The sequence below is a fragment of the Helicoverpa armigera genome, chromosome 27 (genome assembly GCF_030705265.1).
Source record: "Helicoverpa armigera isolate CAAS_96S chromosome 27, ASM3070526v1, whole genome shotgun sequence".
Lineage (NCBI taxonomy): Eukaryota > Metazoa > Arthropoda > Insecta > Lepidoptera > Noctuidae > Helicoverpa > Helicoverpa armigera.
The window spans coordinates 5,391,965-5,419,044 of NC_087146.1; the positions used below are offsets into that span (position 1 = coordinate 5,391,965).

At 41.6% G+C, this 27,080-nt stretch overlaps 2 protein-coding genes and 1 long non-coding RNA gene across 3 annotated transcripts in view; 2 read left to right on the top strand and 1 right to left on the bottom strand.

Annotated features, from left to right (window-relative positions):
* The window catches only part of Rhea (rhea), a 133,247-nt gene that overhangs the window by 71,576 nt on the left and 34,591 nt on the right, over positions 1-27,080 (top strand). The window contains exons 24-44 of the mRNA XM_064042082.1: positions 1,903-1,992; positions 2,639-2,767; positions 3,226-3,344; positions 4,138-4,282; positions 4,781-4,980; positions 5,511-5,640; positions 6,424-6,548; positions 7,308-7,476; positions 8,377-8,469; positions 8,869-8,943; positions 9,364-9,526; positions 10,018-10,145; positions 10,605-10,736; positions 11,373-11,558; positions 12,062-12,216; positions 12,796-12,939; positions 17,741-17,874; positions 18,472-18,584; positions 19,148-19,306; positions 19,898-20,058; positions 26,488-26,590. Of these exons, the coding sequence (XP_063898152.1) occupies positions 1,903-1,992; positions 2,639-2,767; positions 3,226-3,344; positions 4,138-4,282; positions 4,781-4,980; positions 5,511-5,640; positions 6,424-6,548; positions 7,308-7,476; positions 8,377-8,469; positions 8,869-8,943; positions 9,364-9,526; positions 10,018-10,145; positions 10,605-10,736; positions 11,373-11,558; positions 12,062-12,216; positions 12,796-12,939; positions 17,741-17,874; positions 18,472-18,584; positions 19,148-19,306; positions 19,898-20,058; positions 26,488-26,590 (2,853 nt within the window). The remainder of the gene's footprint in view (positions 1-1,902; positions 1,993-2,638; positions 2,768-3,225; positions 3,345-4,137; positions 4,283-4,780; positions 4,981-5,510; positions 5,641-6,423; positions 6,549-7,307; positions 7,477-8,376; positions 8,470-8,868; positions 8,944-9,363; positions 9,527-10,017; positions 10,146-10,604; positions 10,737-11,372; positions 11,559-12,061; positions 12,217-12,795; positions 12,940-17,740; positions 17,875-18,471; positions 18,585-19,147; positions 19,307-19,897; positions 20,059-26,487; positions 26,591-27,080) is intronic.
* On the bottom strand, positions 718-1,632 carry LOC135118923 (uncharacterized). Its single transcript, XR_010277865.1, has 2 exons — positions 1,007-1,632; positions 718-853 (listed from the first exon to the last, which is right to left on the bottom strand). It is a non-coding gene; the product is annotated as an uncharacterized LOC135118923 (long non-coding RNA).
* The window catches only part of LOC110369644 (fibrohexamerin), a 47,521-nt gene continuing 40,138 nt past the window's right edge, over positions 19,698-27,080 (top strand). Inside the window, exon 1 of the mRNA XM_064042083.1 lies at positions 19,698-19,701. The gene's annotated coding sequence lies outside the window, so the exon portion shown is untranslated. The remainder of the gene's footprint in view (positions 19,702-27,080) is intronic.

The following is a 27,080-nucleotide window of genomic DNA, read 5'->3' on the forward strand; positions in this document are numbered from 1 at the left end:
GCTGAATTATTCAAAAATAGGAAGTCCTGCATGTCCATAAATATACAGACCATAACAGATGCAAATCTGGTAATCACTGATGTAGTTTCGCGGTGGCCGGGACATCTATAGGCCTATTCAGACCTAAGCGGTATTCGCTACCGTCTACGGCAGAGAAAACCCTGTGGGTATGCGGTAATATGACTGTTCAGACCTAAGCGGTATTCGCTACCACCTGCGACAGAGAAAACCCAGTGGGTATGCGTTAATATTATTGTTGATGTTCGGGATGCATGCCGCTGCTGCCGCGCCGTATGTACTTCTACCCACAGCGGCAGTGGATATCGCTCAGGTCGCTCTAGCCGCGGTATAGTTATCGGCACGGATATTGAGCCCTTACCTTCACCTGCGCAGAAGCCATTTATTGGTTTATTGCCTTGTGTACAGTGCGCAAAGCGATCCCCACTCTTCCGCCGAGAGCTCAATATCCGTGCCGGTAACTATACTTGATACTAAATACCTGAGCGAAACCGGCGCGGTATCTACCTTTACCCACAGCGGCAGCGAATATCGCTCAGGTTTGAATAGGTCTTAAATACCAAAACTGCAGTAGATACCAATGATTCGAAAATGGTGAATATGGAGGAGCCTATCTCCTAGGTGATAGGGGATACCCTCTGGAGGTAAGAAGTAGGCTAACATTGAACATAATAAATTATGTAAATTAAAACAAAGATAGTAAACAAATATTTTAATATTAGTCCTCATATGATGTACCAAACATTATCATCATCCTCCTGCACCAATTCAATTTGAGGTGGGCTGGGCGCAGCATGTTTTTACACGTCTTTCCAATTTCTCGCACCACCTGAAACTAAATAAATATAATAAATCTATAATTTTAACCCCACACTTAAATCCATCAACTCATGGAGAACAAAAATACAATGAAGCCGACAGTAAAACAAGGAACACAGTTGAACGGCAATATCTTATATTATTATACACAGATATTATTCACATTTACCTGTAAACGGTTCCTATCGCATTAAAACTATTTGTGACTGGATCCAAGCTTTGTTTTTGGCTTCGTTCGTGGTCCCATCCGTTTTTTGTTTAATATTGTGTCTGTATGAGACGTCAGCAATTTCACTAGCTTGTCTTTTTCTTCTGCAAGAAAGGTTTATCCTCGTTTTCTCTTCTCTGCCAAAATAATCTTATCTATTCAACAATAATAAACCCAAAATTAACCTCACTCTATGTACACATACACATCAGTCAATTTGACAAACGCGCGAATGACATAGGTAAAAATTCACCTATAGAAAACCTCTTTACTGTTTTATTGCATAAAACATAGCGTAATGTAGTTTAAGTTAAATTAAAATAACATCACAAGAAAAAAAACTCACAGGCTTTAGTAATATATACTCGATAGACGTTTATTTCTTAAGAAGTACAGAAAAATCATTTTATCGATAAAATATCGACTTTGCATTATCGTTTGTAGAACTAGTAATCTGTCACTTACTTAAGGGATCCATGTACAAGTGTGGTGAAAATGAATTTAGGTAGGTGTCAAATTGGGAGGGGTCCTTACTAAAAGTAGCTTTTAGATAGGGAAACGGTAAGAGGTTGTTGGTGAAAACGGGCATAATAGTTTAAAACGGAGGAGTTGGTTTAATGGCTGGAATGTCATCTCGTTAACAACTATATTTGAAGAAATTGCAGTGTTATATAGCTCATTTATCAAGGAAAGGTATAAGCTACATTTTATCCGGGCCCGCTATATAGTTCTTACCAGATGCGGATGAAACTAATGACGTAATACTCATAATTTTCAACCAACTTCCCAAAAAGTAATAATTTTCTAATTCTACTGCATTTTTTAGCTTTCTACATTAGAACTACTTTCTCCCACAGGACTCTGCCCGTCAAGCGGCTTCAAGCGCTACTCAACTAATCACGTCAGCACATAACGCTGCACAGTACAATACCAATAAATATACACAGGTTTGTTGACGTTTTTTTATTGATAATGTATTGAATCAGCTGGTATTTTTCTAGAAAAAGGTTTCTTTTTTTCTGCCCAAGGAACTAAATATTTAGTATTTTTAGCATTAAATCTTCCTATAGAAACAGTTCAATTGAAAGAACAAAGGTGTCCAAAATATTTAACGAGGATACAATGTCTAAAGATGAAATAAATAGTTTTAAATACATAACAATATTTTTGCAAAGATCTGTTTCCATTTTATCAATAATCGTAGGCACAATTTGTGCTGGGACCGTCTCGTAATTAAAATATCTCGAATTTTATTAAAATATATTCACCACTATAGCTGGAATTTTGGTGACACCTAGTTTCTAATCGATTAGACTATAGCTAGGTGTGGCTACACTGCTTTTTAGGCTTTATTCGTAACGTTTATACCTACACTTTATTTTCGGCTTTCGCAAAAAATCAGCGCTGAGGCTTTGTCTATAGGGTCTCAGCATTATGCTGAGCGAGGGCCGTTTCACGCGGCTGTGACGCATATTTCCCGTTATGTACCTTCTTCTTGTACTTTTATCTTAAGTTTTTAAATATAACTTTTTGTTTGTCTATGTATCATACGCGTATTTTCCTTCTTACAAAATATATTTGTGTACTTGACAGGAAACCCTCATGGAAGAGTGCAAGGCACTGAGCGAACAGATCCCGCGAGTAGTGGACGCCGTGCACGTCGCCAGTCCCCTTCCGCACCACCAGCTCGACCTCATCTCCGCGTCCGAGGCATTCCTGCAGGTATAGTGTACACTACAGGAGATGCTCATCATCATCCTCCGAGCCTTTTTCCCAACTATGTTGGGGTCAGCTTCCAGTCTAACCGGATTTAGCTGAGTACCAGTGCTTTACAAGAAGCGACGCGAGAGGAGACGCTCATGTATTGAATTTATAATATGCTGAGTGACGACATTCATCATCTCCAAAGCCTTTTCCCAACTATGTTTGAGTCGGCTTCCGGATGCACCTGAGTAGGTACCATAGTACTACAAAGAGCGACTACCTATCTGACCTCCTCAACCCGGTTACCCGGGCAACTCAATACCCTTTGGTAAGACTGGTGTCAGACTTACCAGCTTCTTACTTCTCGTAAAAAAATGTATGAAGCTTAAGTAATTGTACTTTCAAGGGTCCGCTTAGGAACAAGTTTATATAATAATTATGTTATTGGTATTAACTCAATATTTCTATCTGTACAGCCGAGTGGACACGTAATAGCGGCGGCCCGCGGTGCTCTGCCCACGCTGGTGGACGGGCCCACCGCCAAGCATCTCGCTGATACCACGCACACCTTTACTACCAGCTGTGCCGAGCTCAGGTATGTGTTGTAGTCCCAAAATACCCACCCTTCACCACTTCCTATGTGTTTTTGAGATGAAGAAGTGGCGTAACAAACTCCACAGTAACAAAATCTTCTCTCCTTATGTACTTCCTAATATACTTTATTATGTACTCCCGTTATGTGCTCCTCTTATGTACTTCTTTATATACTTTATTATGTACTCCCGTTATGTGCTCCCCTTATTAACTTCCTTATGTACTCCAGTTATCTGCTCCCCTTATGTACTTCCTTATATACTTCCATAAGTACTCCTGAAAGAGTCTCTTCAGGAGTCATTATGTCACCTACTTTTATTAATCAAAAATGTCGCAGAGAGTCTGCAAACCGCAATGGAGTTGCGCATTGTTCGAAAAAATTACCGTGGCAGTATGTACATAAAGGTTTCAAGAAACAACACTGTGGGTTTAAGTCAATAACCACCTATGTTTGGGTCGGCTAATCAGATGCAGCTGAGTACCAGTGTTTAACAAGGAGCGACTGCCTATCTGACGTTCTCAACACAGCAACACGATACCTCTTTGGTAACGCTGATTGTCACACTTACTGGCTTCTGACTACCCGTAACGTCTGCCAAAGATGTTCAAATGACAGCCGAGACCCACCTTACCTCCGATACTCGAAGAAATTCCTTATGACTCCGATGTTTGACCGCGCCAAGAGTTGCTTAGCCTTACGATTGGTCGATCCATGTGGCTGCAACTTAGCCTCGATTTCATCTTTCTTTTGTCATCTTCTGACCTGTTTTAACAATATTCCCCCATCTCCTCAGGTCCGCAGTAAGCCGTGCCCGTATATCCTGCAAGGGCTTGGAGCTGGATGCTGCGGCGGAGATCATCAAGTCTTTGCAAGCTGAGCTCGATGAGTTAGAGGAGGCTGCGAGAGCTTTCGAGCTTAGACCACTGCCTGGACAGACGGTAAGACCTTATATATTTTGTAACAATAATGTATGTATGTAAGTAATAATGTTATCAAGGCATATAAGAAGTAGTAAATATTAAAATGTGAGTAACTGCTAACTCAATCAAGATATGCATAATATTACGAATTGTACATATTACCATATGCGCTATGATTTTTACCGACATTACATTGTTTTATCATATTTTTTCTAGGAATATAGATCAATTTCAATTAAAATAATTTTTATCATTAAGTAATTGTTCGTCTAAGTTGCTCTTAGATGTCACGTACAAAAGTTATTTCCTTTGTTTTATTAATAATATCTTAATTACGGACGTAGACATAACATGCTGATAAGTTTATTACCAAAAAGACCTTGATTGAATAGTAAAGAAAAAGGATCTTACATTTATTTTCTGGTGTTTAAAAGTTTACTTATTTGATTTGAAAGTCCTTGAAATAGGTACCAAATAAATACCATCTTATCAACTATTTTATTCCCTTTCACACAGGCCGAATGGGCATCATCAACAATGAAAACATCATCCCGCCTAGCCGCTTCGTCAACGGCACAGCTAGTATCAGCCGCCCGCGCGGGCGAGTCGGCTGCTTGCGGCCGGGCCGCGGGCGAGCTCGCCCAGTCGCTCAAAGACTTCACCACTGGACTCAGAGCTTCGGCTGCTCTGCATGATGATCAGCCGAGAAGAGAGAGGTAGGGGATATTATAAGTAAGATTTAGCCAATGAAAACATCCCGCCTAGCCGCATCGTCAACCGCACAGCTATTGTCAGCCGAGGAGGGAGAGACAGTGAAAATTATTATTGGGCTTTCAATGTTTATGTGGTAGAAAAATGTGTTTGTAAAACTAGCTTACTCTGGATTAAAAAATTAATTGGTAACAAAAATTGTACGAAATTAAATGGAATTTATACATATTTTTTGGCAAAAAGCACATAGAAAATATTTTACATCTATCTTTTATCTTTGTAAACTTACCATTGCTTTAGTTATCCACTTCGTATATATATAAAAAAAAAAAAACAATATATTGGATTCAGGCGTTCTAAGACATTCGTTACCTATTTATTTTTCTTCGTAAACAAATAATGACAAAATGGGCCTAAAGACTTTCTGTACTAGATACACGTAGATCTGACTAGATTATTACTATTACTACTCTGATTCCCGGACAGCCATGTAACATCCAGTAACAAAACATGCTAAATCCACCTTCTCTTGCAGGGTGATATCATCAGGTCGTCAAGTCCTGTACTCGTCGCAGACGCTGGTGGAGCACGTGAAGACCTACCTGACCACCTCGGAGACTGTTGATACCACATCCATGATGTCTATTGCTAAGGATATCTCGCAGGTAATACATTAATTTTGAGTGGAGTAATGTTATAAATAAGAATTATTCTCTGTAACTTATTGTAAATATTGGAAGTGACATATTTACACTGTAAACACTTACGAATGAAACTAAGCAACTATACTTGTTTTGTAATTATGTTGTTCGTTTGCCTGAATAAATAAATAGACAATAGGTTTTTATAAAAAATACTAAAATATATAACAAAGTAATTTATACATCAAAGTGAAAAACTTTGTTCAACCTTTGCAAATTGTCAGCTCATTAAAAACAAGTTAGGTTAATGTTAGGCGGTTTCCAGTCTAATCGGATGCAGCTGAGTACCAGTGCTTTACAAGAAGCGACTGCCTATAATGTTGCTATATGCCTCAACCCAGTTACCCGGGCAACCCGATACCCCAAGTCAAGACGCCATGTCAAACTTTCTGGCTTCGTGCTACACGTAACGATTGCGAAAGATGTTCAATGACAGCCGGGACCTACAGTTTAACGTGCCAACCGAAACACAGTCATTGGTGTCTAAGATATACTTAGAGAGTACATACAAACTTAGAAAAGTTACATTGGGACTTGCCTGACCTAGAATCGAACCCACGCCCTCATACTTGAGAGGTTGGTTCTTTACCCACTAGGAGGCCAACACGAATTTTTAATTTTTTTAAAATACTATATTCAAAAATAAAAACATAGGTATGTAAAAGAACATTGGTTAGGCGTCGCGTCGGAGTATTTAAGAATTTCATATTATTAGTAACCAAATTCCATTATTCCACTTAACCCCAGGGTCTGGAATCCACACTGGAAGCGATACCATCTCACACAGAACTGGATGTAGCGATGGAGAACATCAACGATACTCTCAATATACTGAATATGGGAGAATTCCCGCCTTCGGATAGACCTTACGGGTAAGTTACACTAGTTTTATATGCGGGTTTACTTTCATTTTCTATGGTTAGGGATGCTGCAAAACTTATTCTTGTTTTTACTACTCAAAAGTCGTCTATAAAATAATCCAAAAATGACTTGATATACATTAATTGTCGTGCCCTCTAAATAAGTTTTTGCAACTAGAATCAAACTTAGTTATATTTTTGATATTCATAAGTGCTTGTAAAGGCCTAAATGAAATAAATGATTTGACTTTGACTTTGAAGTGGTACTTGAGATTGCATTAACGACAACAATATGGCTGCGCGCCATTCTGCTTGCTTTCTGGAAATAAACTATTTATTATTTTAGGTTCTTCTAACCTACAGACAGACATGTGTTGCTGGGGAGTTTATTGCGCCACTTCTTCCCAGCAAAAACACATAGGAAGTGGTGAAGGGTGGGCGTTTTGGGGGCTGTCTTTTGTAAATTTCTGACTTTCGAAAAGTGCGGTTTTGCAGTAATTTGAAGACAAAGACAAAGATCATTTATTTGCCAAAACACGGGTACATAAAAATACATTTTTATGATGTCTTAAATATTTAGGTTTGAACCAACATGTTTTACCATTACTGGTGTACAAATATAAAAGTGGAAAACTACATTAATTCAAATAAAAAACAAAATACAATTAAATCAAATTATTAAATAAAAAATACAAGTCAAACTTAACACTACACCACATTAATTAACTTTATAAAAAATTAATGACTTTTGATGTTGGTTATATTCTCCAGCGAGCTACAATCAGAACTCAACGCAGCAGCAGTGGGTCTGAACACGGCGTCATCGGACGTGGTGCAGGCGGTGGAGCGTCCGGCCGCACTCGCCGCGTCCGCCGCGCACTTCGGTACTGCCTTCAACCGACTGCTCGGAGTCAGTGTTGAGATGGCCGGACATACTGAGGTGCGTATTATATCCTGTAGCGGTACAATCATTGGCAAGGATATTGGGCCCTGACCTTCACCTGCGCAGAAGTGATTTATTGGTTTATTGCCTTATGTGTATAGTGCGCAAAGCGATCCCCACTCTTCCGCCGAGAGCTCAATATCCGTGCCGATAACTATACTACAATTTACACCCCCATTTACATATTGACTACGGGCCTTGATGCCTGAATATTTAAATACATAAATAAAATTATTAACACATTGACGAAATCCTGCATCGCGCAAGCAGTGTTCACGTGAATATAATATAGATCATAAGATCACCCCGAAAACAACTGTCGGATAGAAGCCCACCGGACGCAACACTAGTCCGGTCGGAGGATTGCTCGCTTTTCTGCTAGGTATGATGAGCTTTACTCTCTGCTCTCATACCTCCACTATATTATCCACAGATTTAAAATCCCACTACACACACAGATGAGTCTTAAAAAGTGACACCCTAAAGGCCTGCAACAGCCATGTATGCTTTTCCCTCCGAACCTTTTTCCCAACTATGTTGGGTTCGGCTTCCAGTCTAACCGGATGTAGCTAAGTACCAGCGCTTTACAAGGAACGACTGCCTATCTGACCTCCTCTACCCAGTTACCCGGGCAACCCAATAGCCCTAGGTAACACTGGTTGTCACTTACTGGCTTCTGAATACCCATAATGACAGCTCAAGATGTTCAATGTCAGCCGTACAACTTATCGTGCCTCCCGAAACATGGAAGAACTCGTCATGAAAAGATGGTCCCCATCCACTGACCGAGCCAAGAGTCGCCTATCTTTATGATCGATCAATCCGGCTTTGACTTAGCAACGAGCTCTTTTATCGTAATAACATATTATATACTAATAAATATACTCTTGTCCTCAGGATCGTGAAGCACAGACCCTCATGGTTAGCTCCATGAAGAGTGTGACGGTCAACTCCTCCAAACTCCTGGGCACTGCCAAGTCTGTTAGCCAGGTAAGCATAACTATGTTTAACTTGTATCTAGTTTAACTATAAAGTTTTGACCGCTAACTTTTGACTGTGTACTAAGTTAATTGCTGGGAAGTATGTGGATGAAAGTAACATGTATATTATTGTAATGTATAATATTTGTGTTCTATCGTGAGAGTGATGAACATAATTTGCATTTATCATATAAACTTTATATAACTTTAGATAATAAAGTTTTTTTTATGAAAGTAATTTAATTTATGTGACTGATATACGAAATGCATCGTGATAAGACATTAGCCAGGCCTGACTGCAATTTGTTGTGGATGATTAGAAAACTATTCCACCAGTATGTATGGAGTATGGTGTTGTATAACAATCTTCCACGATATAAAATATTAATTGAGTATTGTTTTCACTCAGGATCTTACTCGTCCCAACGCCAAGAATCAACTGGCAGCGGCCGCTCGCGCTGTCACCGATAGCATCAACCGACTTGTAAGTACACACTGTTTTTACGTTATAAGTTGTATTTCAAGGGTTTTTTTATTCATTAATGAAATGAAAAGGACTATAAATTGTTGTATTCAAACTAAAATATTTCATAACATTGACTTATAGAGACAAACCAATGAATGAAGCTATGTTTAAGTACATAGTTGTAGGTATCTGATTTTCTTGCTCGTTTTTGTTCGATATTGATAAATTTATTTTATTTATTTATTTACATATAAATAATTTATAAAGACAACATAATTTTTTTACATTTTAGAAGTTAACAATGACTTAATGACATCAAATTCAAATTAGCATAAAATTTTTATCCATATATTGATTGTCCATTTTATAGTAAACGATAGGGAATATCTTGTCCTCGAGATCAACTCCCGGTTTTTTTAACACTACTCTGTCTCCAAGGTGGACGTGTGCACGGAGGCAGCCCCAGGTCAGAAGGAATGTGCAGCCGCCATCCGCAGCATCGAGAGCACCCGGCCCCTGCTCAGCAGCCCCACGCAGCCACTCACCGAGCTGGGCTACTTCGCCTGTCTCGACGCCGTGGTGGAGCAGAGCAAGAGTCTTAGTACGTATATATAGATAAAGTAGATAATTATCATGTCAAAAAACTCGTGATAAACAAATTGGTTCAAAAGTCAAAAACTTTTATTGAAAGTAGGATAGCTTTTAGCACTTTATTCACGTCAAAAAGCACCCCCAAAACCCTCTCTTTGATCAACAGGAGTTACTTACAGCACAACCTTGAAATTTCATCTTCTAAACGCGATGTATGTAGTTTGCATTACATGTGTTCGATCAGAAAACTCAAAAAGGACTGAACGAATCTTCGTTTGCTCTAGATACCACGATTTAATGGATCGCTTAGTTGATTGAACGTTGATGGTTGATGTTTTTGATATGTCCAGTTGACTGCTTATGGCTATAATTGTTACATAGGGTATTCAAAACTAATAATGTTATAATTTTTGACTTATCGCTTTTACATATTTCATTATGTCAGTAAGATTCAGCAATACTTGTATCTCAAAGTTTATCATATTTTTTCCTTGTCCACAGGTGAAGGCATGTCCTCAATGGCATCATCGGTGAAGCGCAGTGAGACAGATCAGTTCTGCCGAGCTGTGGCCACCGTGGCCGCCGCCGTGCAGGGCCTGCTCGAGTGCACCGCGCAGGCTGCTTACCTGGTGAGTTTTATAGGTTTATCTGGCATAGAAATTTGGATATATTGCAGTTTTGTAGAGCCCAGGATAAGTGGCCTGCCTGACTTCAATTTAGTTTACAGCTACCTAGATAAATTACCTGTCTTCATCCTCAGCCTATCTGATATATGTCAACTGCCTTTTGCCAACTATGTTGGTATCGAACCTAATGCAACTGAGTACCTATGTTTTACAAGGAAAAACTGTCTGTTTAACCTCCTCAACCCGGGCAAAGAGTATCCCCTTAGTTGTCCGGGTTTCTGGCAACCTGTAACGACTGTGAAACATGTTCAAATGACAACCTGGACTCATCAATTTATCGTGCAACACATGATAAGATGGTCACCCATACCCGGGCCTTTAACTTAGGCACGAAGTCTTCCCACCATTAATTTATAACTTTTTAAAATATTGTATATTATAATATTTCCCTTTTACCCACAGGTGGCAGTCTCCGACGAGACGAGCGTAGCAGGTCGTCCCGGGCTAGTAGACCAGGCGCAGTTCGCCCGCGCCGCCGTCGCCATAGACCAAGCCTGTCGGGCTCTGTGTGATAGCTCCAGTAATCAGCAGCAGGTAAGGAGAAATCATATCATCATCATTAATTTAAGAGCCCAGCTCTTGTCGGTGCAGCTCCTTCCATTTACGCCTATCTAGCGCCAACTCCTGAACTTCCTTATACGTCACAAATTTCACCTTTTCTTTAAATAAATCATATATAAGGAAAAAGTATAATTTTCCTGGGCAGTTTGTTCCACCACTTCTTCTTCCCAGCAGAAACACATAGGAAGTGGTGAAGGGTGGTCGTTTTGAGGGCTGTCTTTTGTAAATTTCTGACGTTTGAAAAGTGCTGTTTTGCAGCCAAGTTTCTATAAACGAATTTTGCTTTTGATTTGATTTTGATCATTTACTACTAGCTGACCCTACGAACTTCGTATCATTTAGACCTTCATATTTAGGGAAGGTCTGCAAACATTTTAGAACCAGCATTTTATTTATTTAAACAAAGTCGTCTGTCCTTATTTTAAAGAAACCTAAATCCAAATTAACATAAAAAGGAAACTTATCTATACTTATAATAAATCTGTAGAGAGGTCAATTCTGGTGTCGTGGTGTTTTGGGGGCTATCTTTTGTAAATTTGACCTCCAAAAAGTGCAGATTTTCTCCCTACTTTAAAGAAATGACTTCATCTTTTCAACTGTCTCCCACAGGTACTATCAGCAGCGACAGTAGTAGCGAAGCACACCAGCGCCCTGTGCAACGCGTGTCGCGTCGCCAGCGGGCGGACCCGGGCTCCTCATGACAAGCGACACTTCGTGCAGGCCGCTAAGGACGTCGCCAACTGCACTGCAGCTCTTGTTAAAGAGATTAAGGCGCTGGATACTGATTATAGCGAGGTACGTAGTAATACTAGCTTCCTGCAGCCGGTTAAAGACGTCGCTAAATGTTGAAGCTGTCCTGACAGTCTTTTGCACATCTTCGAGAGTTAATACCTTAACAAACAAATAAATATTTTGAGTTTGACCCACAAAATCTGACAACCAAAAATACTCAGCATCCCTTCGTAATACTCATGTAGATGCACAACTTGTATAGATGATGATATCATCTGCCTAGACTTTTCCCAACTATGTCGGGGTATGTTTCCAGTGTAAATGGATACTTTTGACCTCTTGGTAAGACTAGTCGTCTTACTAAGTCGTCAGAAAAACACTTCCAGTGTCAACAGCCAAAAATATTCTAATTTCAGCTAGTCCCACCAATTTATGTGCCCCAAACTTAGAGGCAAGATAGTCATCCATTCAAGCACCGGCCGTGCCAAACGCTGTTTAACTTGCACACATGACACACAAGCACCTTGTATATTTTCCATTATTCTAAATACCTCCTCCCTCACCAGGCTAACCGCGCCCGCTGCGCCACAGCGACCGGCCCCCTACAGGACGCCGTCCGCAGCCTCTGCCAGTTCGCAGACAGTCCCGAGTTCGCATCCATCCCGGCGAAGATATCTCCTCAGGCCAGGAAGAACCAGGAGGCTATATTGGAGTGTGGCAGGTCAGTATTGTAGGTTAAAGATAAAAATTGAAATAATAAATCTGGGCTTTATTATAATTTGTCGATTCAAATTCAGTGGTTTCACCCGCTTTCCCGAGGGAACTACTGTGGGAAGTTACCGGGTTGAAAAGTAGTTTATATCATATGCTAATGTTCCATTACTCTCAAGTTTTGACAAACTAAGAGGAACTATCAGGGATGACCTCCCTGATAGACTTAGGGATCCTAACGCGAAACTGGTATAAATGGCATAAATTTTTTAACGAATAGTGATTGTAGTAAGATATATAGTAGAACTTTTATAATGTGGTTCACTAAGTATGATAAAAGCGAAAAAAGCTACTTACTTCTTTAGCGCCATTATGATTAATGTTTAACTAAAACACTTCGTGTGAAAGTAAATACTATGTCTACTGTGACTGTGTTTCAATTGATTTCAATGTGGTTTTCAGCACAGTATTTGTCCAATTTAGGAGAACGTTTTAGGTATATTATTGAAGTGGCTTTTATGTTATTTTTTTGTATGTATCTTGACAATCTGTACACGTATGTTATGCGAAGTCTAATTTACTCCCTCAGGAACATAATCTCCGGATCATGCAGCATGCTGGAGTCAGCTCGGGCACTGGCGCTGTCGCCTGCTGAGCGGGCTCAGTGGCAGCAACTAGCTGCACACAGCAAGACCGTCTCCGATAGCATCAAGTCGCTTGTCACTAACATCAAGTGAGTATAGCATGCAGCATGCTGGAGTCAGCTCGGGCACTGGCGCTGTCGCCTGCTGAGCGGGCTCAGTGGCAGCAACTAGCTGCACACAGCAAGACCGTCTCCGATAGCATCAAGTCGCTTGTCACTAACATCAAGTGAGTATAGCATGCAGCATGCTGGAGTCAGCTCGGGCACTGGCGCTGTCGCCTGCTGAGCGGGCTCAGTGGCAGCAACTAGCTGCACACAGCAAGACCGTCTCCGATAGCATCAAGTCGCTTGTCACTAACATCAAGTGAGTATAGCATGCAGCATGCTGGAGTCAGCTCGGGCACTGGCGCTGTCGCCTGCTGAGCGGGCTCAGTGGCAGCAACTAGCTGCACACAGCAAGACCGTCTCCGATAGCATCAAGTCGCTTGTCACTAACATCAAGTGAGTATAGCATGCAGCATGCTGGAGTCAGCTCGGGCACTGGCGCTGTCGCCTGCTGAGCGGGCTCAGTGGCAGCAACTAGCTGCACACAGCAAGACCGTCTCCGATAGCATCAAGTCGCTTGTCACTAACATCAAGTGAGTATAGCATGCAGCATGCTGGAGTCAGCTCGGGCACTGGCGCTGTCGCCTGCTGAGCGGGCTCAGTGGCAGCAACTAGCTGCACACAGCAAGACCGTCTCCGATAGCATCAAGTCGCTTGTCACTAACATCAAGTGAGTATAGCATGCAGCATGCTGGAGTCAGCTCGGGCACTGGCGCTGTCGCCTGCTGAGCGGGCTCAGTGGCAGCAACTAGCTGCACACAGCAAGACCGTCTCCGATAGCATCAAGTCGCTTGTCACTAACATCAAGTGAGTATAACAAGGCTAAGGTCCTGAGGCACATCATCGTCATCATCATGTCCCGAGGCACAAATTAAGCGTCACATCATCATCTCCCGAGCATTTTGTCAACTATGTTGGGGTCGGCTTCCAGTCTAACTAGAAGCAACCATCTGCACTCCTCAACTGGGCGACCTCTGGGTGAGGCTGGCTGTCAGACTTTCTGTCTTCTGGTTACGCCTAAAGACTGCCAAAAATTTTGAAATGACAGAGGAACTGGTCATGTCATGGTGGTGATGGTCACCTGACCAACCATGATTGACCAGAGCGGCTGTTACTTAGCCACAACAAAATAAAGTTAATTAACACCCACTTGCATCATTCAACTCTAACGATAACCTGCATACTTACAATTCTTTATAAGTAAATGACTTACTTGACTTAGAGTCCTATGTCCCCTAGATGGGGCAGAGGGCATCCACAGTGCTCCGCCATCGCGTTCGGTCTTGAGCTTCGCGCTTTATTTCGCTCCACGTTCTGCCTATAGCCGCCGCCTCTGCAATGATCGTCCGCCGCCAGGATTGTTTAGGGCGGCCACGTTTCCGCTTCCCTTGGGGATTCCAGTCTAGGGCTTGCCTCGGGATGTGATCGGGGTCCCTTCGGAGCGTGTGGCCGATCCAGTTCCACTTGCGGCGTTTGATCTGCTGGTCGATCGGTGTCTCCCCGCAGCGTTCCCACAGTTCTATGTTGGAGATTTTCTCGGGCCAGTATATACCGAGAATACGACGAAGGCAGCGATTGACGAAGACCTGGAGCTTACGCGAGATGTCTTTTGTGGCCTTCCATGTTTCGCATCCGTACAGCAATACGGTTTTGACATTGGACCGGAATATTTTGAGCTTAACTCTCCTGGTCAACTTCCGTGATTGCCACACAGGACGGAGCTGTGCGAAGGTTGCTCTCCCTTTGGCGATCCTCGACGTGATGTCCTCCTCGGTCCCTCCTGCTTCCGACACAACACTCCCGAGGTAGGTGAACTTGTGGACCCTCTCCACTCCCTCTGTGCCGATAAGCAACGGTAATGAGCACGTCACTCCGCACCTCATTTCCTGGGTCTTCCGGGTGTTAATTTTTAATCCCGTCTCCATGGCCTCTCGTTGCAGGTCGTCCAGTTTGGCTTGCATGTCGGTTCGCGTGTGGCTCAATAGACATAGGTCGTCGGCATAGTCCAAATCTTCTAAGACGTTGGATAGTCCCCACTCTATGCCGCGGCGCTTGTTCTTGGTGGTATGGTGCATGATGCCATCAAGGACAACAAGGAAGAGGAGAGGCGAAAGGAGACACCCTGGCGTACACCCGCTTGAACCGGTATGTCCTCCGAGACGAGGCCGTCGTGAGTTACCCTACAAGAATATTTCCCGTAGATGGCCTTAATTATGGTCGTGATCTTCTCGGGGACTCCAATTTCACGAAGCCGGTCCCAGATGCAATTCCATCGTAGCGTGTCGAAGGCTTTTTCGAAGTCCACAAAGGTCAAGTACATGTCCCTCTGCCATTCTGATGCCTGTTCGAGGATTATGCGCAAGGTGTTGATCTGGTCCGTGCACGATCGGTTGGGACGGAAGCCAGCCTGCTCTTTACGCAGAAGAGGCTCGACGGCCCCGACAGCCTGTCCAGGATGATCTGGCAGAGCACCTTGGAAGGAGTCGAGAGCAAAGTGATGCCTCTCCAATTGCCACATTCACTGAGGTCTCCTTTCTTGGGTACGGTGATGAGAAGGCCTTTGTTCCAGTCATCAGGTAACTCCTCGGCTGACCAGATGTTCTGCAAAAGGGGAGTCAGTGCGTTTGCTGCGGTGGTAATGTCGGCTTTGAGCATTTCCGCTGTGATGAGGTCGACTCCTGGGGCTTTCCCATTTTTAGCCTACGGATAGCCTTCATTACCTCCTCCTGTAGGAGGAGACACATCGATATCCAGGTTTGATGTGGGCAAGCTGGCAGCAGGTACGGCCGTGGTTACGGGGTCACTTGGGACTCGGAAGATTTCCTCGAAGTGCTCCCGCCAGCGTTGAAGCTGTCCCTCCGATGTCACAACCAGCTGGCCTCCTTTATCTTTTAAGGGCTTCTTCTTCCTCTGGTTCCGATTACCGGCCAAGGTCTTCGTCGCCTTGTACATCTCCCTGAGATTGCCGGAGTTAGCAGCGCGTTGTGCACAATCCGCAATAGAGTCAGCCCATACTCGTCGGTCATGACGAGTACTGCGGTAGATTTTCCTGCGTATCAGGGAGTATTGCAGCTTCAGGTCTTGGCGCACTGCTACGTCGCTGGTTGTCAGAAGTTGAAGGTGGAGCTGGCGCCTTTCTTCAATGAGGTTCCAGGTTCGTTGTGACATCCAGTCCTCACGAGCGTATGTTTTGTGTCCAAGAACGACGGAGCTGGTCTCTGTATAGGCCATTTTGATGTGGTTCCACTCCGCGTTGACAGAAGTAGTGGAGTCTGGTTCGAGAACGGAGAAGCGATTTCGCAGCTCTAACCGAAAGGCTTCGGTTATGTCTGGGTCCCGCAGCTTGTTGACGTCAAATCTTTTTCCTACCCTGGACGTCGAGCTGGCAGCACGAGCTACCGCTACTTTGAGCCGCACCTCGGCTACGACTAGATGGTGGTCGCTGTCGATATCCGCGCCACGACGGTTGCGGACGTCGAGCAGTGATGAGCGCCATTTGGAGCTGATGGCAAGGTGGTCGATTTGGTTCTTAGTGATTCCATCGGGTGAGTTCCATGTATACTTATGGTGGTCTCCATGTATAAAAAGCGTGCCTCCGATGGTCAGGTCGTTGTCCTGGCAGAACTCCAGGAATCTCTCCCGTTCCCGTTCCGTACTCCCATCCCGTGTGTACCCATGTGTCTTTGACAGCCGTCGTTGTCTGTGCCAACCTTGGCATTCAGGTCTCCCATGACGATTACTATGTCCTGTTTGCGGATGTTTTTCAAGGTCAGGTTGAGTGCACTATAGAAATCGTCTTTGTCTTCCTCTGATGCCGGGTTTGTAGGCGCATAGCACTGAACGACGGTTATCTTGCGGGCTTTGCTGTTAAACCGGGCTGTGATGATTCTCTCTGAGATGGGTTTCCAGTCCAGTAGGCTCTTCTTTGCAGCGTCAGAAAGGAGGAATCCCACGCCGTTTTCACGTACGTCCTCTTCATCTTCCTTCCCGGAGTAAAGAAATGTAAGGCCTCTGGACGTTCTCAGTTCACCGAATCCGTTTCTGCGCACTTCGCTGAGACCGAGTATCTGCAGTTTGTATCGCAACATTTCTGTTTCTGCTTGGGCTAGTCGGCTATCTTCGCTCAGTGTTCGCACGTTCCAACAAGCAATTCGTGTCCGTATTTTCATGCCAAAGGTCGTCGTAGTTTGATCGGTCCGGTTTTGCACTGTTTCAGTTTCTTTAATCTTTTGGTTTTAGGTAAGCGAGTGATTAGCCCACTATACCCTAGCCCACTGGTGGGGCTGCCACCTTGGAGCCTGTGGGCGTGCTCGGGTTTTTTCTCGGGTTTCCTCCCTGATGAGTTGGTTCTGTTTTGAGGCGCAGAAGACTCGCCTTGCGCCCTGCACCTTCAGCTCAGCTGCACCTCGTGGTGGTGGCCACGCGATTGCGCGGTGCAGCAGTTCCCAGGAGGGACGGCGGGGACGTTGGTGACTCGGACTGGCCAGGGCTCTGCTCAAATTCGGTGTTCCACCACTAACACAGCAGATGGTTTCTTGGCATTTTATAGGTAATGCTGGTCTCACATCCAGCGATTCCCACCAAGACCATACCCTGGCTTCCCCCCCCCTTTATAAGTAAATGGTACAAGTTAATTAATAACTTAGCATGGGGCTAACCGACCGTGTGCGAAAAGGGGTCCCGACATAAAAAAATGGTGCAAATTCACTGCAAATATTCTTTATTCCATTCTTTAAATCCATAACCTACTTTATAACCATTCTAATGAACTCAATTTTGTTACCAGAGAGAAGGCGCCAGGCCAGAGAGAATGCTTAGCGGGCATAGACACGCTGAACAAGCAGCTGCGCGAGCTAGACCAGGCCGCCATGCAGGCTGTCGGACAGGAGTTGTATCCTAGGAAGAATAACTCTCTACAAGGTAAATTGTTTTATAGGGTTAATGTCCCAATACTGGTCTAAAGCAAGAGATATCCAAATGCAGAACCTTTTTTGGGAAGTCTGTTAAAATCCCCCTTTTTCCAAGATGGGAAGTCATCACTTGGACTTTTAGTGATTAAATCCCATCTCTCTAAAAGCTACAAATAATTTCGCAGCGATTTATAGAAGCCGTTTTCAACGGTTTTCCAAAACCGTATAGAACATCTTAGTTTCCTCTTGTTTATTTGGCTATCTGATATTATAGTCAAATCCGAACAGTTTAGAGATTGGCTGGAACAAGCAGACAGCAAGATAGACACACGAAAAATATCTTTGATACTGTGTTAACATCCACTTAGTTAAAAACGGCCATTTTGTGCACTTTTAAGGTTGCTGTTTTATTCAGGTTTTCATATCGTAAAAAATTCACACAAAATCACAAAAAAAAATAAAAAAGTCAAATATTAAAAACATTCCAAAATTAAAACAGACCTTGTTATTTATTACTTAGATAAAAGATAGATAAATTATTTGTAGGTACTGATGTTAATATAAACTAGGATATTGTTTATTTATTTATTTCTCTCTCATCTCGCAGGGTATTCAGAACAGATCGAGAACAGTTCAACAGAGATGCTGGAGCGATTGGAACCGCTGCGCGTGGCCGCCAACGGAGAGGCTGAGAACTTAGGACACGCTGTCACACAGTTTGTAAGTATTGTAGCTATTAAACATACTGCTTCATATCAAATCAGCTTCTTATCCAATAAACACTTGTTTCCTTCTCTTAACGAAACAAGAAAAAGAATAACTACTTTAAGAACTCAATATAAAAATGTATTACATACAGGCTCTTACAAAACTACTCTACTAGAAAAAACTGGTTAATGTATGGCACCCACAATTTACAATAAAGTTCCTAACAGTATTAAAGAGTTACCCTTAGGATTATTCAAAAATAAACTTAGTGGACTATTAAGAAGTAAATGTAAGAAATTTTTTAGAAGATTATGTTATACAATATTGTAGCCTATAAGTATCATAGTTTTAAGTACTTTTAAATGTTGCATGCCTGCTGGCAGAATGTACAAGGATTTTTTTTTCGTTTATGTAATACCTTTCTTATATACCTACATTGTTTGCAAATAAACGATTTCCCTTTCAATGCTTAACGTTTGCAAGTTTGACTTAACGTTTTTGAGTTATGATCTAGAATTGTATTAGGGTGTTTTTCCTTGATTTTGAGTTTGTTTAAACGAAGGTGTTTTTCCCAGGTGTCGTACGCTGAACCCCTAGTCTCAGGCACGGTGGGAGCAGCCTCCCTGGTGACTGAGTCGGAGGCGCAAGCCGAGCTGCTGCAGCACGCTCGCACAGTCCTGGAGGCAGCCTCGCAGCTGCTGCAGGATGCCAGGGCTGCGGCCGGCAACCCCAGGGTGAGTACAGCTGGGGAAGGAATCCCAGGGTATTTAGGGGATGAACCCGAGTAGGGAGTCTATAGGAGTTGGTGATAGCTAAGGCTGCTGCGGTAATCACAGGTTGAGTGACGAGAATAATTGGAGCTGGGGAAGGAATCCCAGGGTATTTAGGAGAGGGAACCCAGATAAGAAGCTTATAGGAGCATGTAAGTCTGGAAGTTGGTGATTGATACACCCGTGCATCGGAGAGCACGTTAATGTCGGTCCTGCGCCTGATCTCTCTCCGCGAGTGTCGGGTTGTCGTCCCATCGCGCTGTGATAGTGAAGGAATAGGTCACTATGATATGTCTTGCGCAGCTGGCTGATCTCCTTATATGAGAACAGCTGCCGTAACCAAAATCGGCGTTGGACGCCAATATTCTCTCTTATATAATTTATGTACTCTGTTGTGCCTGAATTTATGTATGTGAATTTTGCAAATTTTGAATCCAGCCATATCGGATTGTCTCGTTCAGCCGTAACATGGGGAAAAAACAAACCAAATTTTTCATTTTTTTTTTTACAATAGCCAGATTTATTTAATTAAATCTTTCATTTTTCTTCCTACAGGCAGTGAACATGCACGGCAAAGTGGAAACACAGACCATGGCTTGTCGTTCAGCTCTCTCCGAGCTGGGCAGCTTCGTGCGCGAGCTGAGCGCGGCTCGCGGCGCCGTGGGGCCGCTGCTCGATACTATGCAGAGGGCTATAGCAAGGCTTACTGATCACAGGTATGTAATCATCATCATCGTCATCATGAGCACTTTGTAGCACCACGCCTCATCCACTACCATCGGCCCATCATCTCCCGAGCCTTTTCTCAACTATATAGGGGTCGGCATCCAGTCTAATCAGATGCAGCTGAGTACCGGTGTTTTACAAGAAGCGACTACCTATCTGACCTTCTCAAACCAATTACCCGGAAAACTCGATGAATTGGTAAGACCGAATGCCAAAGATGTTCGAATGACAATCGGGATCCACTTATGAAGACATGTTAAATGTCTTCCGAAACACAGAGGACTACGGACCGACTATGCCAAGCGTTGCTTAACTTTTTGATCGATCTATCAGCGCTGCTTTAGAATTCGCCACAAACTCCTGAATAATCTTAGAAACTAATGGTCTGATTTTAAAAAACCTTTTAATGTTAAATAATATCCCATTTATCAAGGTACTTTTTATCCTCTTTCAAAAATGGTAGTTCCTTCGAAACACAAGTGAAACTGCTGTCTAGTTACATATACGTAAGAAACAGAAAGTGCAAGTTTAGTATTTATAGGGGTGTATCACCGGCCTTGTCGCTCAGCTGTTTGAGCGAATATAAACGTGACGCACGGTGCCATGTGTACTCGATACTGTAAGAGTATGTGTAGGTATGTAGGCTGAAGGAATTTTAACTGTTAGGTTTGTTTCTTGTTGGAAAAGAAGTACAGATTTTCAGTCTTGTCGTAACAATGGAAGGAGCTGACGTACGAAATCATTCATTTTTATTTTAGTTAAAATTTTATGAGACCGGTAGAAAAAGTTCTAAAGTAAATTCAAAACTATAACCGACATCCTAAAAAAAAGAAAGTCATCAATTTAGATGTAATTTTTTTATGTTAGTTCGTTATTTACTAAACGATTTGAAATCAAGGGAAATGCTCCAAAATTGTAGGCAAAAGATAAAATTTTAAAACGATTTACAAAAAAGATAACCTTTTTAAAAAAAATAAGCAGGTTTCGGTTTTTATTGTAAAGACTTTCTTCCGGTCTAGTTGTTCCTTAGATTTGCGCTTTCAAATAGACTCATCAGTTTTTTTATATTATTTTAGATTTTATATAAAAAAATCTATATCCATACTATTTTGCCAATAAATACCCAATTAATTCTCTCTTGATCTTCACCTGTCAAGATAATATAATTATAATTAAACGCTCGGTAATTATGCCTCTGGTCTGTTTGGCTGGGTGCCAAGTCTTGAACGGCGGTGATCGCACTGAGGATAGGATGTGTGTCTGTATCATTTCGGCATGGTTAAATAGTAATGACGTCATACGGGAAAATATACGGAAAGTTATGCCTTCAAAAGTTTTGTTTGGACCGATTTCGGTAAAAAATAATGTTTACTTCCCCACTCAGAGACATTTAATGATTACTTAAGTCACTCCTTAGTGACGGAATGTCATACAAATCCTTCACTAAGCCATTCCTTAAATGGCTTAAGTAACCATTAAATGTCTCTGAGTGGGGAGGTTAGATTTGAAATGTTTTCCTTGAGCGAGGTATCAAAAAATATTTTTCTGTCTTTTGTCGAGTTCGTTTGGGTATTGATTAATTTTACATGTTACTTATGATGGTAATGAAACAATTCTTGAGTAACGGTGATCACACTGAAGATGGGATGTGTGTCTGTGTATCATTTCGGCATGGTTATATGGGTAAAGATAATGACGTTATGAAGGAAAAAATATACGGAAAGTTAGAGCAGATTTCGGAAAAAAACAATTTATAGATTTAAAGTTTTTTGTGTATGATTAAAATTTTGGACTTTCTGGAGCATATGTTATGGTAATTCGCATAGGTATCGGTTAATTTTAAAATATTTTTTAAGGATGATAAACTCAAAATATTTACTCTAGTCTTTCGCCAGATTTTCTTATATTTAAATACTTCTATGTACCCTTGAAATATATAGCCTAATGAAAGAAACATACCCAGAAAAATATAAAAATTGAAATCCTGTCTCCTTTTTAGAAAGTCAGTTAAAAATAACCGAAAGCAAAAAACAAAATTTAAAAAACATCCTAATTGCAAACCTCTTGTTTTGGGAAGTCGGTTAAAAATAGCTCAAGGTGCCAAACATCCGAATTGAGAACCTCTTGTTTGGGAAATCGGTTAAAAATAACTCTCAGTTTAACCTAGACCCTCTCGATATATCTAAATGTGCACATATGTATGCGCACGCGCATGTTTACTATAACGATCAGTTGTGTCAGATCATTCATTTTGTTCGTGAATTGAGAATCTCTTTTTTGAGAAGTCGGTTAAAAATAACTCGAGAGTGACGAACATTCGAATTGAAAACCTCCTTCTTTTTGGGATAAAATAGCCCAAAGGTGAATTGAGAACCTCCTATTGGGAATTCGGTTAAAAATAACTCAAAGTTTAACCTAGACCCTCTCGATATATCTAAACGTGCACACAGGCATGCGCGCACGCATGTTTACTATAACGATCAGTTGCGTCAGATCATTCATAGTGTTCGCGCGCCAACTGTGTCGGACTGTCTGTCTGTTTGTTTGTTAGTTTGTTTGTTTGTGTTTTATATATGTGTGTGTGTATAGACGTGTAGGGTAGGTCAAGATTGGTGAAAGTGGGTGTTTTTTTAGTTTGTGAATAATATAGTGGATTTTTTAGTGTAGTGTTTTTTTTATAATTGTTGTGTATCAAGTGGTTTTTTGCGGTTTTACCCGCTTCCCGTAATCGCTAAAAAGTAAGTCTAAGACATTAACAGGATCTAGACTTTAGTATTGTTTATTTAATCTCATTTACATCGTTAGTATCAATTAGACTTGGCTTGGAAGCCCAAGAGACAGACAGACAGACTTATTTTCGTATTTATGATATTAATATAGAGTTAAAATTAATAATTATCCATTGCTGGCCTGGTTTTCAATTTTGAACGTATTTTGAGCGGCATTATGATTTATCCCACCATCAGGTTAGCACAATAAACCACCACTTGATGTTTCACGGTAAATAAATACTCTTGTTCATGTCAATGTCACTTCCCACGTTGTCACAGAACAGACATCGTAAACTTATTTCTACGTGGTCATTTAATTGCTGGAGTGGTTTGAAGTCGCCAAATTATTGTAAGGTTGCTAAAGTTCTAGAAAACTTATATGTACTTACCGGTATGTGTAGGGCTAAGTTTCTCTTTTCATTGACTATATTTTGTTTTTATCGCAAAAGCACTGGTACTCAGCTAAATCCGGTTAGACTGGATGCCGACCCCAACATAGTTTGGGAAAAAGGCTCGGAGGAAGAGGTCGCAAAAGTACATGCTAGGAGTAAAACATGGATTCATGAAACATATTGAGACTGCAACATGATTTCAGAAATCAAAAGTAGGTAAATGTAAAAATGCAGATAAAACAAATAAACTACTAGATTAACCTATTTTTTATGGTATTCCTAAGAACTTCACTGTAAATCTATACATATAATAAATCTGTAGAAAGTGATTGTTTGTTCGGGATTCACGTAAAATCTACGAATTTAATGCAGACAATGCTTATATACAAAAGTTCTACGTAACTTGGGGTATTACTTAGGCTTTGCTTCATCGAAATCGGTTCACTCTATCAAAAGATATGATTAATTTAGTGAATTCAAGATGTAAAATATTACGACACGCAATCTGTTTGACAAAACAGTACAGGTTAAAGTAGCTCCATCTGTGGTAAATAAAATACATCAAGAAGCGAGGTGGTAAATAACAATGAATTACCATTTACATTCTTTATATACTATTATTTCAATAGATGGAGTTGTGTATTTTCCGTAATTCACCATATTTTAACACGTAGTGTAATTTTTCGATAGACATTTCAATAGTGTTTGTCAGTTTGCCGTGCCACATCAAAATCCAACTATAATTATTACCTTGATGAAAGGAAAATTAACAGATTTCAGCCAAATTTAAAACGGTGCCATCTAAATTATTTTTTTGAACATTATGTCAAAAATGATGACTTTAGTGGAACAATTAATTATAATTTAAAGTTACAGATGGAGTTCATATCAGGATTTTTTCATAAACATAGTTTAGCTTATCTTCCACTAATGTGGTGGCCTTATACAAATTACTTTGAGTGAGTAGTATTATTTTTTCTGATGCAAAATATGAAAACTTAATCCTAGAAGAAATCAGGATCTATCTCTCGCAAGCGCTGCTAAGCGTGAGATAATGTAGGCTTCTGTAGCTTTAAAAACCAGCCCAGATACAAAGTGCAGATAAGAAATGGGAGCTGCCTTATCGCGTCTGAAAACGTACAAAATACGCGTCGCATACCAGAGACATGCTTACTTTCAACTTCCGATCGCAATTAATATACTGTTCACGATTACGAACAGTCTCAGTTAGACCCGAGCCAAGTCTAAAAAAACAACCTTTTATATAAAACTACGTTTGATATCATTCAATTACAAAGACAGAATTGTTCTCCGTTGCAAATCCTATCCACCTATATCCTATCCTAATCCAGAATGCATTGCAGGTGTGCATTGCACAAAAACAAATGGTATCCTATTCGAGAAGTCAAAAGAGTTGACCTGCCAACGTCAGCTTCTGCGCTAAGCAAGTGTTCTTAATAGTACCATCAGAATTACATGCATCGTTGAATGAGGGAATAAATTTTCAGAAACCACAATAACAGTAGGAGCCAAAGCGTATTACCGCTTCATAGAGCTCTGATTGGCCCCAGGTGACCAAGTCAGGTCTGATTTGTTCGTTCATCAGATCTTTGAAAGTGTTTCGGTGGATACTTACTGTCGTCCTGTTTACGTGTGACACAAAATATGGTATATAAACGTCCTCCGCAAGAGCGAAATTTTCCCAGTGTGCGGTAGTGACGCACAGTATACAACACTTATGTTTCTTTTGATTTGCTGGCTCCACCAAGAAATTACAAATTGCGAGCGTACATTTTGAAAATCTTGGCAAAACTGCAGGTTTCAAGTACGAACACATGAAGTGGACTCTCTCAGATACGTACATTTTGCCTATTCGTGAACTAATGCAAACATTTCGGTGGAGTCCCGGCTTAGGCCACCACATTAGGCGTGCGCGATCCTCGGGCGTGTGAGTAGCGCGGGCGCTGCGCGTGCCTCGCGAGCGCGTTGCGTGAGCGTCGCGTTTTGCTGCCCTGCGGCATTTGCGCTCGCGCGCGCACGCGCCGCTCTCCTTGACGTTTAACTGCTAAGGCGTATAGCGGGCGGCGGGGATAGCGGGCGAAGGGGTAAGAACGCAACTCGAGCGCCGCGTGCTCGCCTCGAGCGCGTCGCTTGCACTCTTCACACATGCTGCAGGGCAGCAAAACGCGACGTTCATGCAGCGCGCTCGCGACGCCCGCGCTACTCACACGCCCGAGGATCGCGCACGCCTAATGTGGGGTCAGCCTTACCATAGTGAGTAAGTGAAACTATCCTACCCTATGCGCCTGCTGATGATGATGACTCATTTCATCATCCATCCAGCTATTCCCCAACTATGTTGGTGTTGGCTTCCAGTCGCCGAATCTGTTCGAGTACCAATATTTTACTTGGAGCGACTACCTATCTGATCTCTTCAATCCAGTCACATTACAAGACATTATCCATGGTAAGACTGACAGACTTTCTGGCTTCTGATTAGTCACAGCAGCTGCAGAAAATGTACAAATGACAGCTTTGTCAGACTCAAAGCATATAGACATAGATTTATAGCTGTTTCCTGTGAAAATTACTTACGCACTATACGTAATAATTTTCCAAATTGGCTGACTAGATCCAGAGATATTCACAACGTCACAAACTTTACTTCTTTTGTTTAGATAAATGGTCACATCCACAACACAACCTTGATCATTGAATCTATGCGACTGCTAAGTGCTAATCCTAATTATACTGTCACGTGAAAGAATGCACCTACGGGATAAGTAGTATTTTGACGATTCTATATTGCCCACGCAGACGAAGTTGCGGGCAACAGCTAGTCAAACATAAATGTTCATTTCCATGTCAATATTATGATAGCAATATTTATGCATTACACTTACGAGAAAAAAAAATGGGTCAGCTCACTTCTTGATAAATCACTATTCATTCGTATCATTTACCTAGCCGCTTCTGATACCCCTTGGTTGTAAGGAGTATCTGGTTTCTGATTATCCGTAACGACTACCTAAGTTATTCTTACGACAGCCGGAACCTACGAATTTAACGTTCCTTCCTACTATTTTCCCAAAAACAGGAGGTTTTTAATGGGAGTGTGTTTTTTGTGTACAAAGAATAGATTTATAAGTCTATTGTGTCTTTACTGTGTTATTTTACACACCTTTATACCATTATATTAAAAAAAAAAAAACACTTTTCTACACTATAATACATATTTTCATGTCCTTTGTTACAGAATGTCTCTCATAGCGTCGTACGACGAGGCGGATTCGTTCGTGGACTATCAGACGCGCATGGTCGGCGCCGCCAAGGATATCGCACGACTCGCCACGGATATGGTAAGATTAGTAATATAATCGACATTTTGTGTGAATGTTATCCTATGTATTTAGAGGCCCCACATACTGTCAACTTTAAGTTTGATCGGGCTCGTAAATCCGTACGGCTTGATGAAAAATATTGTAAACACTCCTTTTTCTATAGGGTTATTCTCCATAAGACCTACTCTCTGAAACTGTGCACCATGCATTGACGAATCTTCAGCACTAAGTCTATATGATAAAAAAATGACTTTAATTAAGAGCCCAAGCACACTGAATTTTTTTTCTTGGTCAATAGTTTTATCGGACTCATAAATACGTACCTATATGAGGATGATGATCATCTTACAGTATCCGGCCGGTATCAAAGCAAATAAAATACCTACATATTTGATCGGATTTACGATGATCTTCAAAATAAACTGTCAGCCAACTGTTGCACGACAGTTACTCTCCAGTGTACTCTTTAAAGATGTCAGAAACATTTTAAATAATAAATTACATTGAA